This window comes from Chelonia mydas, chromosome 7 (assembly GCF_015237465.2).
Source record: "Chelonia mydas isolate rCheMyd1 chromosome 7, rCheMyd1.pri.v2, whole genome shotgun sequence".
NCBI classification, from domain to species: Eukaryota; Metazoa; Chordata; order Testudines; family Cheloniidae; genus Chelonia; species Chelonia mydas.
Window position 1 is genome coordinate 93,334,163 of NC_057853.1, and position 14,343 is coordinate 93,348,505.

General features: G+C 42.1%; 1 protein-coding gene across 11 annotated transcripts in view; it reads right to left on the bottom strand.

Moving 5' to 3' along the window:
* BLNK (B cell linker) overlaps positions 1-14,343 on the bottom strand; it is a 145,828-nt gene that overhangs the window by 65,337 nt on the left and 66,148 nt on the right. The window contains exon 1 of one of the 11 annotated variants that reach the window (XM_027819485.3): positions 4,014-4,769. The exons of 9 other annotated variants lie outside the window; for them this stretch is intronic. In XM_027819485.3, coding sequence (XP_027675286.1) covers positions 4,014-4,060 — 47 coding nt within the window. In that variant the 5' untranslated portion in view covers positions 4,061-4,769. Of the gene's footprint in view, positions 1-4,013; positions 4,770-14,343 lie in introns of those variants that run through there. One more of the 11 variants, XM_027819492.3, reaches the window with a different exon arrangement.

A 14,343-nucleotide genomic window follows, 5' to 3' on the forward strand; every position in this document is an offset into this window, starting at 1 on the left:
AGTTGCAAGCACCATGTCCAATTCTACAACATGCCGGGTGAAGAGACGTGGTGACTCTCCCTTAGTTCCCACCTTATCCAGATAAGTGAAGGAGATGAGTGAGCTAAAAATACAGGCCCAGAGGTGCTGATGCAATGATTTCAACAAAGAGATACATCAGATATAATAAAAAATACACCACTGGAGAGAAGCTGATAAATATCAACATGAGGTTATCAAACCCAGTTCACAAAATCAAACCTTTCAGACTTGCATTCATAAGCTTGAAGCTTTAGGCACAAACAAATGCTGATACAGCACTAAAGGCACTTGGATTCTTGCAGCTACTGAATTAACTCTTAAGAAAACTGCCTTAGAAAATGGACTATAATTACACAAGTGGAACTTTGTTTCTGTAGGATTTTTTTGTCTCTGCAATCATTGGCACATGAAGAAAGCTTAGACTTCAAATGCAGATATCTCCCCAGTGTAACATTCAGTGCAAATGCTGGGGAAAATATTTTTTGCAAAGGAGAAACAAGGAGAGATCCTACTATATAATCAACTGTATTGCCAACACACCAGGGATAATACCAGGTAGTATGAGTTGGTGACAAAATAGGTAAATGGATGATTATGTTAAGGGGTGAGGCCAGAATAGGATGACCAGATGTTCTGATTGTATAGGGATAGTCCTGATATATGGGGCTTTTTCTTATTTAGGCACTTATTAACCCCGACCCCGTCCCACTTTTTCTCATTTGCTATTTGGTCACCCTAGGCCAGAGGTAGTCAATAGGTGAACTGCAGGATAAATCTGGACCGCCAGATGCTTTTGTATGGATCACAAAATCTTTTTATTTACTTATTATTATCATTATTGTTACTGTGGTGTGAAAAATAATCACACCACAGACTTTCTCTGAAGTCTGGACCTTGACCAAGAAATTTGGACCCTGACAAAAAATAATTGACTACTCTTGGGTGAGGCAATGGCTGCAGCTCCATTATGTTCATCCTTTGTTGAGCTTGTGGCATCCCTCTTAAATCTGGGCAGGTTTCTCTTTCTAAGCCGGCAATGCAGTTATAGCAACCATTGCTAAAAAATTAGCAAAGCCTGAAGTTGTATTAAAACCATATGGTCAAATATCTGGACCCATATCCAACAAGGTACTTTAAGCATGGGCATTTAGAATGGGACTACTCACATGCTTAAAGGTAGATATATGCAGGGCCATCTCTAGCCATTTTGGTGCCCTACGCAGCCCCCCTGCGGAGAGTGTGTGTGTGGCCCCAGGCCTCCGCGGGGACGGGGGGTGGGGGAAGGGGCAGGAGCAGGCTAGGGGGATGGGGAGGAAACGGTACCCCAGCATGAGCCAGTGGTGCGGAGTGGGTTGGAGCCGGGTCACTCCACTTCCTGCTGCCTGGTGAGTGCAGGGTGGACCCGACCCCGCACTCACGGGGTGGCGGGAAGTGGAGTGACCCGGCCCCAGCCCACTCTGCTCTGCTCCCCTGGCTCCCAGCCTTGGGGCTTGGTGTACCGGGGGGAACTGCCCCACAGCACTCACTGGCGGCATGGAGCGTGCTGGGGCCAGGTTGCTGCACTTACTGCTGCCCGATGAGTAGAGGGTGCCCAACCCCTGCTGCTGTCCTCAGGGGAAGGGGTGGAGTGGGGTGAGGCTGGGGCGGAGCAGGGCTGGGAAGAGGCAGGGAGCGGGCGGAGGCTTTGGGGAAGGGGTGGAGTGGGGGCTGGACTGGGTTGGGGCGGAGCAGGGGTAGGAAGAGGCGGGGCTGGGGCGGAGCAGTGGTGGGGGCCATGGGGAAGAGGCAGGGGCTGGAGCAGCACGCAGCTGCGTAGGGCACCAGGAAATTTTGCGTCCTTTGCGTATGGGTAAGGACGGCCCTGCATATATGCTTAAGTTCCTTGAGTTAGGGTTTTGGTCAGACATGTACTGGCCATAAGGAGGCGGAGGGGAGAAGAAGCAGCCTTAATACTGTAAGGTATCAGAAGGGAGCAGAGTCTCCTTCCACTATCTATGCTAGGACATCATTAGAACAAGACATGCTGAAGAGAGAGAAACAGAAGCTGAGCCAGCCTGGCTGAAGCTACAGTAGGGAGGAAATGACATCTCTTCCTGACATAATGGGCTTTCAATAGATACATAAATAATTAACTTGCCATCGTGCCCAGGTTAGCATGGCAGCTGGCACCTCCTTCTAATGCTTGAAGGAAATTCTACTTTAATCTTATGTAATGGTGTGTGTGGGAACCTCTATGACTATGTCTTTACTGCAAAAAATTGGTTTTTACATTGAGATAGCTAATTTGCAGTGAAATCCTTGTGGCGACACGGCACAGCTAATTTTTAGCTCAGCATAACTAGTTGAGGTCAATGCTATCCCCCCACCTGGAGATGGCCTTGTCTAACTGCTCGGGAGTAAAAACTCTTATGCCTTGTCTCCACCAGGATTTTACATTGTGATAGCTATCTTAACCCGGCTATCTCCATGTAAAAACATTCCTTTTTTGGCAGTGATGATATAGCCTGTGTCCTCTTCTGTTAGGCTCACCAGCTCTTCCACCAACAGAATGGGGAGCAGGAGTTAGCAAATTGGGCTGTAATCAAACAGCTGGTCTAAAAGTTTAAGACTCCATTGTAGTTCATTGAGAAATTTTTCAACATCATGTTTTTTGTCTGAAAATACCCGTTAGTCAAAACCAAAAGTTTTCACAGAAACGTCTGAGTTTCAACAAAAGCTTCTCAAGAAAGAGAGACAGACATCCCCAGGATAGCTAATACCTGGTTAGGGCACTGCCTAATTCAGAGCAGGGACTTAAACCTGGGTCTCCTATCTCCGAGGTGAGACTCCTAACCACCAGGCTATTGGTGGGTGAGTCTCGCTTAATGCCTCTTCTTGGAACTGTTCCACTTTGTTTCAATACCTAAATATTCATTGGGTCAGAGAGAGGCTAACTCTAACTTGGGGCTAGTGCACTCACCTGGGATGTCAGAGACTTGAACCTGACTCCCCCACATGAGTAAAAGATGAGTGCCCTAGCAACCATCAGGCTATTGGCTATTCTGGGGGTCTCTTATTCTCTCTTCTCCATTTTAAATGAAAAAAATTTAAAAGGTTTTGGTTCTGTCCTGATGCAGAACAGGAAGATGTTTGAAATTTCAAAAATGTTCATGGGATGGGAAAACTATTTCCCGCCTGTCTCTAGATGCCATTTCCAGTGTACAAATCCTGAGCTATCCAGTCACCCTAAAAATACTACCTTGTAATAGTCTAGTCCTACTTCTTCCCCAACACCCTGTACTTAAAAGTGTGCTATTTTCAGAATGTTGTATGCTTCCTGTTTATCTACACAACACTGTCCCTTTTGAAGATTTGGAGATACCAAAGAAGTTAAACAGGAGAGTCCTCTTAATACAAAATCTACTGTGCATAAACAAACTCCTGATCAAATGTTACTAATGTGCTTTAGACTCATGGTGAATTAATGATTTTTTAAACAAAACCTTTAAAACAAAAATATAGCAGTTTGCTTTTTCACAGGGAATAAAAGTAGCACGGACAGTGTCTGCTGTGAAAGCAGTTAAGTTGTCTCTGAGTGTGATTCACATGATTGTTTTGTGTTTATTTTATTGACTCTTTTTGCAGCGATGTATACAGATAATGACCCTCGTTTATACTCAATATTCTGCTTAACTTCTTGTGCCTGCAGAATGCTGAAATAGATTTTAATTTTACCGAGGAAGAAAATGCTTTTGTTTTATATCTAAACTTCCCTTCATACGCTTCACTTTATCGGTTGTACTCCTTTTTAGTTGTCAGCATTTTAGCCTCAGTGATGGCAGGTGCATTCGACCCAACAGGTACTGTTGGAATTGCATAGTCCTGTATTAACAGAGTCTATAACAGTGTGCATTTCCCATTTCCAAACCCAGTCTGTCTTCTGACCGGGCACAGCACTAAAGGAACACAGTGAGTCATAACAAACAAAATGTAAAAGGAAAAAAAAATCGTACCTTAGCTTCTGACCAGCTGGCTCAGTGATCTTACTGAACTTGTCCATGTTCCGTGTTGATAATATCAGGTAAACTAGTGATCATTTAACGAGAACACGTGCTGGTTTTTATGATCGTAAGAAGGAGCGCTATACCGAGCAGTTGACCTGAGATAGAATCCCACGGGTTATCTCTGCCTGGTTTCTACGTTGTGGGAAGGAGAATACTAATATATTACGAGACCTGAAAACTTGCCTGAGCACATATTTGAGTTTCATGTTTCTAGTTCATCATGTGACACACCCAGCCAGCCAGGCGACTTGCTTTGACTCCTGAATGTTATGCAAATTTGATGACCGACACCTATTGGGCGTGCAAATTCCCCTGAAATTGAATGTGTCTCAAGTCTCTCTCTCTGTTACTTCCTCTTTGTGTCTTACATGCAGCTGGTGTTTTAATCAGATGGTATGACTGGAAAATATAACACTTACACCACAGACGCCTGCTCTCTGCCCCATGCTGGCCACTTCCTGGTAGCAGAAAAGTGCAGGCGAGCTGTCGGAAGGGACGATCCTGCTCAGTGTCCTGACAAATTATGCATATGCTGCTGCTTCGGTTTGGCATCATTGTAGCTTCCTTTAACGACTCTACTCCAAACAGCCAGAGAGATATGTCTGAAACTGTTCCCCCCTCCTTTCAGGTTAAGGTGGTGATGTTTCCAGAGTAGCCTGCAGCTGCTAACTGTTAAATGGGTGTTTCACAACTCCATTCCATTCCAAAACAAGGCTCAGTGTCAACACCACCACAGAGGAACAATGGAATTCAGAGTTGGGGCTGCCCTGTGGGGACTGATTGCAGCAACATGGCTGTTAAAAGCTCAGAGGAGTGGGGAGGATCTTACTATGGGGTATAATGGGAAGGGAAGTGTTGTCTACCCTGGAAGACTCTCAGGTGACTGGAGGACTAGACGCAAGCGACTGGAAATTAAACAGTTACCCTGAAATTCCCTTTCCCAAAGGAGGACTTGTGGGACCTTAGAGACCAACAAATTTATTAGAGCATAAGCTTTCGTGAGCTACAGCTCACGAAAGCTTATGCTCTAATAAATTTGTTGGTCTCTAAGGTGCCACAAGTCCTCCTGTTCTTTTTACGGATACAGACTAACATGGCTGCTACTCTGAAACCTTTCCCAAAGGTATGTCTACATTACAAGCACTACAGTGGCACGGCTGGGGTGCTGCAGCAGACACTTGCTACAGCGACATAGGGATTGTTCCATTACTGTAGTAAATCCACCCCCTTGACAGGTGGTAGCTAGGTCAATGGAAGACTTCTTCTATTAACCTAGCAGAGTCTACATCAGGGGTTAGGTCAGTTTAACTACGTCTGTCAGGGGTTGGGTGGCCATATGTCCCGTTTTGGCCAGGACAGTCCCATTTTTAAGCCCTATTCTGGATGTAGGGTGACCAGATGTCCCGATTTTATAGGGATAGTCCCAATATTTGGGGCTTTTTCTTATATAGGTGCCTATTACCCCTCACCCCCTCTCCCAATTTTTTTCACACTTGCTATCTGGTCACCCTACCTGGACATCTCAGTTTTTGGGCAAAACTGGGCATTTGTCCTGTTTTCTCTTGCCAACTGATGATCAGCTAGCAAAACCAAACAGGACAAATGCCCAGTTTTGCTAAAAAAGTGAGGCATGCCCCTTCCCCCCCCCCCCCCAGGGTGCAGGGGAACATTCAAGGGGGTAAGTGGCAATACCAGCCTTCTTGGGCCAACCCTGTGTGGAGTGGGGATCGTGGGGTGGGGCGAGGAGGCTGGGACAAGCGGCTTGGGCCAGCCTTATGTGGGCTCGGGCAAGGGGCTGAGGCCAGCCATACCCAGGGGGCTGGGAGGGGAGATGCTTGGCACTACCAGCTCTGTGCAAGGGGGGGGCTTGGGCAAGCAGCAATGCCAGCCCTGCATAGGATGGGGGAAGGGGGAGGGGAGACTTGGGCTAGCCCTGTGTGGTGTCCCATTTTCACTTAGGTGGACCTTAGTTTCAGATGCAGACCTGAGTCAAACTATTTAAAACACCATTTCAATACCTAACGAGTGTTGGGGGGAAGAGGTGATCTGGCGTGGGAGAAGTTGCGACTATTTAACTAGAGGTGGGATGTTGCACTGATTTAATTAAACTGAGGAAACTCTGATTTAGAACTCTTAAACCAGATGGGGCAGGATAAACCTCTGTAAACCAGAGTTAGCCTGTTTCAGGCTTGGGCTACACTGAAAAATTACATTGGCATAGCTACATAGGTAAGGGCTGTGAAAAACCCACCCCCTTGATTGACATAGCTATGCTGACAAAAGCCCTGGTGCAGATGCAGCTATGTTGAGGCAGTTTTCCTACACTGACAGAAAAATTCCTTCCATCAGTGTAGGCTGTGTCTACACTATAGGGCTATGCTGACAGAGCTGGGTCACTATGGTCTCCGAGGGTAGATATACCTGTAGTGGTCATACACAAAGTTGCGCTGGATTAATTGAATTGATGCAACATCACACCTTTAATTACATCAGTACTACTTCTGTAGACTAGCCTATTGGCTTTTAAATTATTTTTATTATTTGTATTACCAAGGCGCTTAGGTCGGAGCTCTAATCATCCATGGGGACTGCATTGCACTAGGTGCTGTACAAACACAGAACAAAGAGAGACCATCTCTGCCCCAAAGAGCTTATAATTTGTATTAAAGATCCAGCCTCCCCATCCCGTTTATGGAGGCGGGAGAGATCTTAATTAATATTCTGAGGATGCCCTTCAGCCTCCCAAAAGCTTCTCCAACAAAACCAGGGAAGGCTCAACTTGATATTCCTGATATTTCTAGGTAAACAACAAACAAACAAAACCTCTTGCTTCTTTATCATGCATAAACAGGGTTACTCCAATGCAAGACCCAGGCTGGTCTATCTTAGTGTTGCTTTGGTATGTCTGTGAGAGTGTGACTCTTTGCATAGCCTTGGATGCAATGATTGGTTTGCCTATATATATGATTCATAGATTCCAACCCCAGAAGGGATCATCTAGTCTGATCTCCTGAATAGAACAGGCCATAGAACTTCCCCAAAATAATTCCTAGAGCAGATCTTTTACAAAAACATTCAGTCTTGATTTAAAAATTGTCAGTGATGGAGAATCCACCATGACACTTGGTAAATTGGTCCAATGGTTAATTACTCTCAATGTTAAAAATTTATGCCTTATTTCCAGTCTGAATTTGTCTGGCTACAACTTCAATCCATTGGATCATGTTATGCCTTTCTCTGTTAGATTGAAGAGCCCATTATTAAATATTTATTCCCCATGTAGATACTTACAGACTGTAATCAATTCACCTCTTAATCTTCTCTATTTTAAATTAAATTGAGCTTTTTGAGTCTATCACCATAAGGGATATTTTCTAATCCATTAATCATTTTCTTGGCTCTTTGCTAAACCCTCTCCAATTTATCAACATCCTTCTTGAATTGTGGGCACCAGAGCTAGACTCGGTATTCCAGCAGCAGTCGCACCAGTGCCAAATAAAGAGGTAAAATAACCTCTCTTCTTCTACCTGAGATTCCCGTTTATGTATCCCAGGATCCCATTAGCCCTTTTGGCCACAGCGTTGCACTGGGAGCTCATGTTCAGATTATCCACCATGACCCCCAGATTCCTTTTAGAATCACTGCTTTCAAGGGTAGAATCCCCCATCCTGTAAATATGACCTACATTCTTTGTTCCTAGATTTATACACTTACGTTTAGCCATATTACAACACATAGAGTTTGCTTGCACCCATTTACCAAGTGATCTAAATCACTCTGATTCAGTGACCTGTCCTCTTCATTGTTTACCATTCTCCCAATTTTGCGTAACTTGCAGACTTCATCAGTGATGATTATATGTTTTTCTTCAAGGTCTTTGATAAAAACGTTAAGTAGTGTACAATGCCTATGGGTCTCTACTGGAAACACACTCACTTGATGATGATGATGATTCCCTGTTTACAGTCACATTTTGAGATCTAGCAGTTAGCCAACTCTTAATCCATTTAATGTGTACCATGTTAATTTTATGTTGTTCTAGCTTTTTAATCAAAATGTCATGCATTACCAAGCCAAACACCATACAGAGGTCTAAGTATATTACATCTACACTATTATTTACCAAACTTGTAATCTCATAAAAAATCAAGTTAGACAGGATCTATTTTCCATAAACCCATTTGATTTGCATTAATTACATTACCCTCCTTTAATTCTTTATTAATCAAGTCCTGTATCAGACACTCCATTATCTTGCCTGGAATCGATTTCAGGTGGACAGGCCTATAATTATTCAGGTCATACTGTTTACCCTTTTAAAAAATTGGCAGAACATTTGTGTTCTTCCAGTCTTCTGGAACTTCCCCAGTGTTTCAAGACTTATTGAAAATCAACATTACTGGTCCAGAGAGCTCCTCAGCCAGCTCTTTTAAAACTCTTGCACGCAAGTTCTCTGGACCTGCTGATTTTAAAATGTCTAACTCTATATCTTCTGTTTCCAGTTCACTAGTGTTCTCTAGAGGATGGTAAAGTGTGTTATCGCCATATGATGAAATTGCATCATCTGCTGTTTTCCCCAAATACAGAACAGAAATATTTATTGAACAATTCTGCCTTTTTTCATTATTACTGATAATTCTACTATTTACATCAAGTAACGGACCAATACCATTGTCAGTATTCTTTATGTTTAAGAACCTCCTTCTTATCGTCTTTAATTCTCCCTGTGTCCCTTTGTTTCCCTTATTGATTTTCTATACTTCCTAACTTCTGATTTAAATTCATTACTATTAATTTTCCCTTTCTTCCATTTGTTATATATTATTTTTTACTTTTTTTTATAACTGCCTTCTCTTCTCCTCTAAACGAGGTCAGTTTTTTTAACCAGCATTGCCTTCATCCTCATTTATGGGATTTTGGTTTTTTTGGGCATCTAGTAAGGTGTTCTTAAATAATTTCTCAATTATTATGAACATTTTTCTGATTAAATTCTTCCTCTCAATTGATTTGGCTCATAATTATTTTCAGCTTTGTGAAATTGGCCCTATAAAAGCACCAAGTATATATATATTACTGTTCTGCATTTCATTCTGCTTGCTCATTATAAATGGGATCAAATCATGATCACTTGTACCTAAACTATCATTAATTTTTCGTTCTGTGATCAGTTCCTCTTTATCTGTTCAGACAAGGCCTCATAAAGAATTCCCCTGTGTTGGCTGCAACACTGTTTGAGGTAGGAAATTGTCATCTATCCTATAATGTATAGAAATACCAAGGATGTTATATGCTGGAAGTCTCATGCTGCCACTATGCTCACAATGATGATATCCTGTACACTAAGCTCACCTCCATAGTTCCAGTATTTTCCAGGGGCAAAACAACCAGGTCTTAATAGTTGTTAGCCTTTGCCCTATAATGTTTGCTAATGGGCTCTTTGCACTCTTTGTGCTTTGTGGGCTTGATGCTGTATCTATTTCCTTTTGTAGTTTTTGTCTAGCTATGGCTGCTTTGGATAAGAAATCTGCCAAGATATAACTCTTTTTGTAGGTGCACATCTAGGTGGTGGTGGCAATCTCATTATCATGAACTGAAGGTCTCTTAGTGCTGACAACTGTAACTTCTTGAAAACTCTCCAACAATTTATGCTTGATTTCCCCTTGGATATTTTCTCTTCTTTGAACATGCTGATTGGATTTTTCACATGAAAATGCAGCTGGAAGTCATGTTGCCTCAATTGGTGCAAATCCCATTCTATTGGGGAGATACGGAGCATGCCACACGATCTTCCTCCTTGGTAGGACTGCTCCGAGCCCAGTCTTGCTGGCATCACTTGTATCACATCTGGTAGAGTGGAAATCAATGAGAATGGAGGGCATGCAGTATCTCTCAGGAGAGGGCTGATGTTGAACCTGCTGAACAGTCTTGTCTATTTCTCGGCTTCATAACCCTTGAGAAACATCATTATAGTGGTCTAGTATACCATTCTCTGGGATGCCTCTTTAGATTATATGTTCTTATGAACCAATTTCCTTTGCATGTGGGCTTACTGTATCAGTGCTATACTGGAAATCAAAGCCCTTCTACATGACTTAGATGGTGTAAAGAGGACTTAAAGGAGTTGTAAATTAATTAAATGCAGAACCACTTTATGGTCCTATTATACTGCTAGAAGGGGTAAAGGGGCCATCGAGAATCAGGCTGTAGTGTCACTAGACTCATGTAGTCACTTATGTTTAACAGCAGAAATGGCTCCTGTCCTGTGTGATTTGCACAGAAATTCTAACCTGTTGCTTTTCTTTGGTGCCAGCCTGTAACTCGCACTGTGTGTGAGGATAGTGGCATCGTATAGTTTGTTCTTGGTTTTGTAAAAAGAAAAGGAGTACTTGTGGCACCTTCGAGACTAACCACTGCATTTAGCCGTATGGAGTGGAAATCTATCAACTTCATGAAAAAACTTGTACAGATACAGACAGACATCATCTTCCTTTCCAAATGCAAACAGATGGACATCATACCAAAAGGACTGAAGGTAAAAAATGGTTAGTCTCTAAGGTGCCACAAGTACTCCTTTTCTTTTTGTGAATACAGACTAACACGGCTGCTACTCTGACTCTTGGTTTTGAGTGACTGTGGTTTTACTTCTCTGTATTGCATGATGAAGAGGAAGATTTTTCAGCCTAAGGCACTTACTGATGCTCATCTATTTGGCGTTAAGGCCCGGTCTACGCTTAAAATTTAGGTAGACATAACTATGTTGCTAAGGGGTGTGAAAAATTCACACTCTGATTGCCATAGCTATACTTCCATAATGCCTGGTGTAGATGTGGGTAGGTCGAAGGAAGAATGCTTCTTTTGACCTACCACCACCACTTGGGGAGGAGGGTAACCTACAGCAACAGAAAATCCCCTTCCACCACTGTCGGAAGTGTCTGTGCTATGGCACTACAGCGGCATAGCTACAGCGCTGTAGCACCTGTAGTGTAGATATGGCCTTGGTCTCTTCCCAGAATTGCTGTTTTGTTATATTCGTGGTAATAGAAACAACAAAACCACCTCCGTGGCTGCTGCTTTGCATTGATATAATAGACATAGAAGATGCAAAGCCTTGGCGCGGTGATTTGTCACAAGTTTCTGTGGATAGTGTCATATGCTGGGCATTTGCTATTGTCATGTCTCATTTCACAAACAGTGCAGGTTTTGCTTTGTGTTTTGTTTGCTGTGTCATCAATGCACTAGGATGGCTGCTTGTGCATTATTTTTTTTTTTTACAAGTCACATTCTTGAGATTGCTTTACCCCTTTTGATAAATTGTCTTTGTAGACTCTATTTTCTTGCTTTGTATCTGTACTTTTTTGCACATCTATGAACCTTTGTGGTATTCGTGTGGTTCTGATGACATTCTCATTCAAGCACTATCACTACCCTATATTTTATTAGGTCATCTTTTGAATCCATAGTCATACGGAATCTGCCCCAGATAAATTTCAGATGCCGATTAGTATCAGGCACAAGAGGATGAATTAAGATTTAAGAATTTCCTTGATTCTACATTTGTATCTGACCGTCTACACTGGATGTGTATTTTATTTCCTTTGCTTTCCATTGAAGTTAATAATACCTTACAATGCACAGTTCATAAACAAGGTTTCTTACTCAGTAGTAATACATTTTGCTGCTTTGTCAATACTTTGTAAAATAAAACTCCCTAAATTAACCAATACCTTGGTTTTGTATGTTAGGACCTTCACTTCATTTTCATGAGTAGCTCTGCAGTGATACACAATAGTATAAATTATTGTGATCCAGATTATTATAAACAAATGAGTATTGCTAACTCTCATGAGTCTCACAGTATTTGGTGTTTTTCTTAAAGCCCTGGCTCCTGGGCTGTATAATTTGTAATGTTATAAGGTGAGAGTCTCACTTTTCATTGGAAAATATGAACCAAGCATACTCTAAAAGTTTAGAAACTAGAAGATAAATAAAAAGAACTCCAGATTTAATACTTTGAAAAATCTCATGATTTTTAAGCCAGTATTGTGATTTCTGAAAGCATGGAGTTGACAGTACTGCCATAGAGAATACCAAGAAATCACGCACTGCTCTGTTTCAGGAAGAAACTAATTTACATATTGCATTAATGCTCTTATTTACTCTCTAGTGTTACTTTATAGTTACTTTATACTCTTGGTTGGGAGTAGATGATTAGAATATGATTCAGGTTTCAATTATTTCATATTTGGAACCTGGCATTCTCTTTCTTCACCATGCTAGAAACCCCCCTTTTAAAATTGATTTCAGTTAGTGCAGTTTTATTCCCAACATGAACAGAGCATATTGGGGCTAAAATGGTTTTCAGAAATATTCAAGAATCAGTTTTTGCCTACTTGTGAAAATGATTTTCAAAAAATGTGTTAGCTATACTATGCCCTGCCCACACTAAAGGTGTAACTGTGCTACCAGAGAGAGTTTTAAAATTGATTTCATGCACAATCTATTTTGTGGTATATTTTGATTATTAGCGAACTTCCCCCTCCTGTGCCAAAACAGAAGAAGATGACGATTTTACTTTTAAGGAGTGCTTCATAATTTTTTTGCTTGGCAAGGAGTTTTTGTTTGGCTTCTTCTCTAGGAACTGCTGAATGGAGAGCACCAAAGCTCTTCCAGCCAACACCCAAAAGGATTGTATATAGGTCACATGACTCAGTCTGAGTCCATTAGTATGTTTCCTGAGAGACATCACTATTTCCTGCAGCGTGGCTTAGACTTTTACTGCGCTGTAGCAGTGTCCACATGGCAAGTTAGTATGCAGCAAGCTGGTGCACTGTAGATTCACCCCCTGGCTTGCCACACACTAACTCACCATGTATACAAACCCTAAGTGGCATGTTTTAAACTGGAAAACACTAACTTCTAGCACAGAAAGAAGTATGAGTAAGAAGAACAGTGACTTCTCAATCATCAGCCCTAGAGAAGATAGGCCTTTTTCATTTACATCACATCTTTCTGTGCCAAATAAAATTAAATGAATTCTTTGTTAAGTGTGTTCTTTTTCACACAAAGTATCTCATCTCTGTGGGTCGAATTGCTCTATGCCACAGTACTGCAACTCTGTATTAACTTTGGAAGAATCTTGGAAACTGGCATTAGTTGTTGTAAAAGCCTAAATTGGTTACCACTTTGCACAGTGAATATCTCATTCAAAGTGTGGTAAGAAGCAGGCAAATAGCAAGACTAGGGGAAGGTGGATCTATTTTTAGTATCTAAAATAAAATCTGATAGGAATTGGGGTCCATCTCTAGCTTCAATACAGAAAGAACAAGCCTTCTGTATTTAGGCAGTATCATTACAACACTAATGCAGGTTGAGTTTCTCATACTGGAACAAACTCATTTTAACACCTGCACAGGCAATGTGTTTTATTTCCCCTGAGAACAAAACCCACTGTCTACAGTTATACTTCTGCTTTTTAGTTTTACTATCATCAGCTCATCTCAATAAAAAAGAAAGTTTGACTAAACTGTTGCTGTATGTTCAAATACTGAACTTTAAATGTTTGGGGCCATACGGGGCCATGTGGGGGCCATGTGGAACCACTCCTCCCAGAGGGAGACTTCAGGCGTGATTGTGCCAACGAGAGGCACCCGCCCACCTGGAGCACAGTTGAGAAGAGTGTCCGAGTGCTGCTCCTCTCTCTGCACCAAGGCAGCATTGCTTGGGCCCTGCCTCCTCCCTGTCCCCTTCTAAGTAGTTAGTGCACCATGGGAGACTTGGCCAACTGCAGGGAGAGTGATTGTGAGTGACCCTAGTGCAGGACATAGAGAGGGGGGTATGGATGGAGGAGAGCTCCTGAGAATCTTCCTTCTCTTGAGTGCCCACCCAAGAGCCAGTCACAGTTCAGCCCTAAACCTTTTCACTATTTGAATAGGTGTCCTCTACAGTGCTGACATGGCCACAAAAAGGAGTCAAACAAAGATGTTAGTTCGGCAGGTTTCAGAAAGGAAGGGATGTCCTAAGATATGAAATATTTTGCATGGTACAAATGTTGTTTACATACATAATGGACCAGATACTGCTCTCTCTTCTTTATGAGTCAAGCAGGGCAAAGCAGGTGGAAAGCCAATGACTCTTACACTCCCTTCTCTTTGCCCTAGTCTCTGGTCTCATCTGCATGGAGACTTAGCGTATGTCTATACTGGAGCTAGAGGTGTAATTTACAGCTTGAATCAATATACCTGCACTAGCTCTGATTGAGCTAGTGTGCTAAAAACAGAAG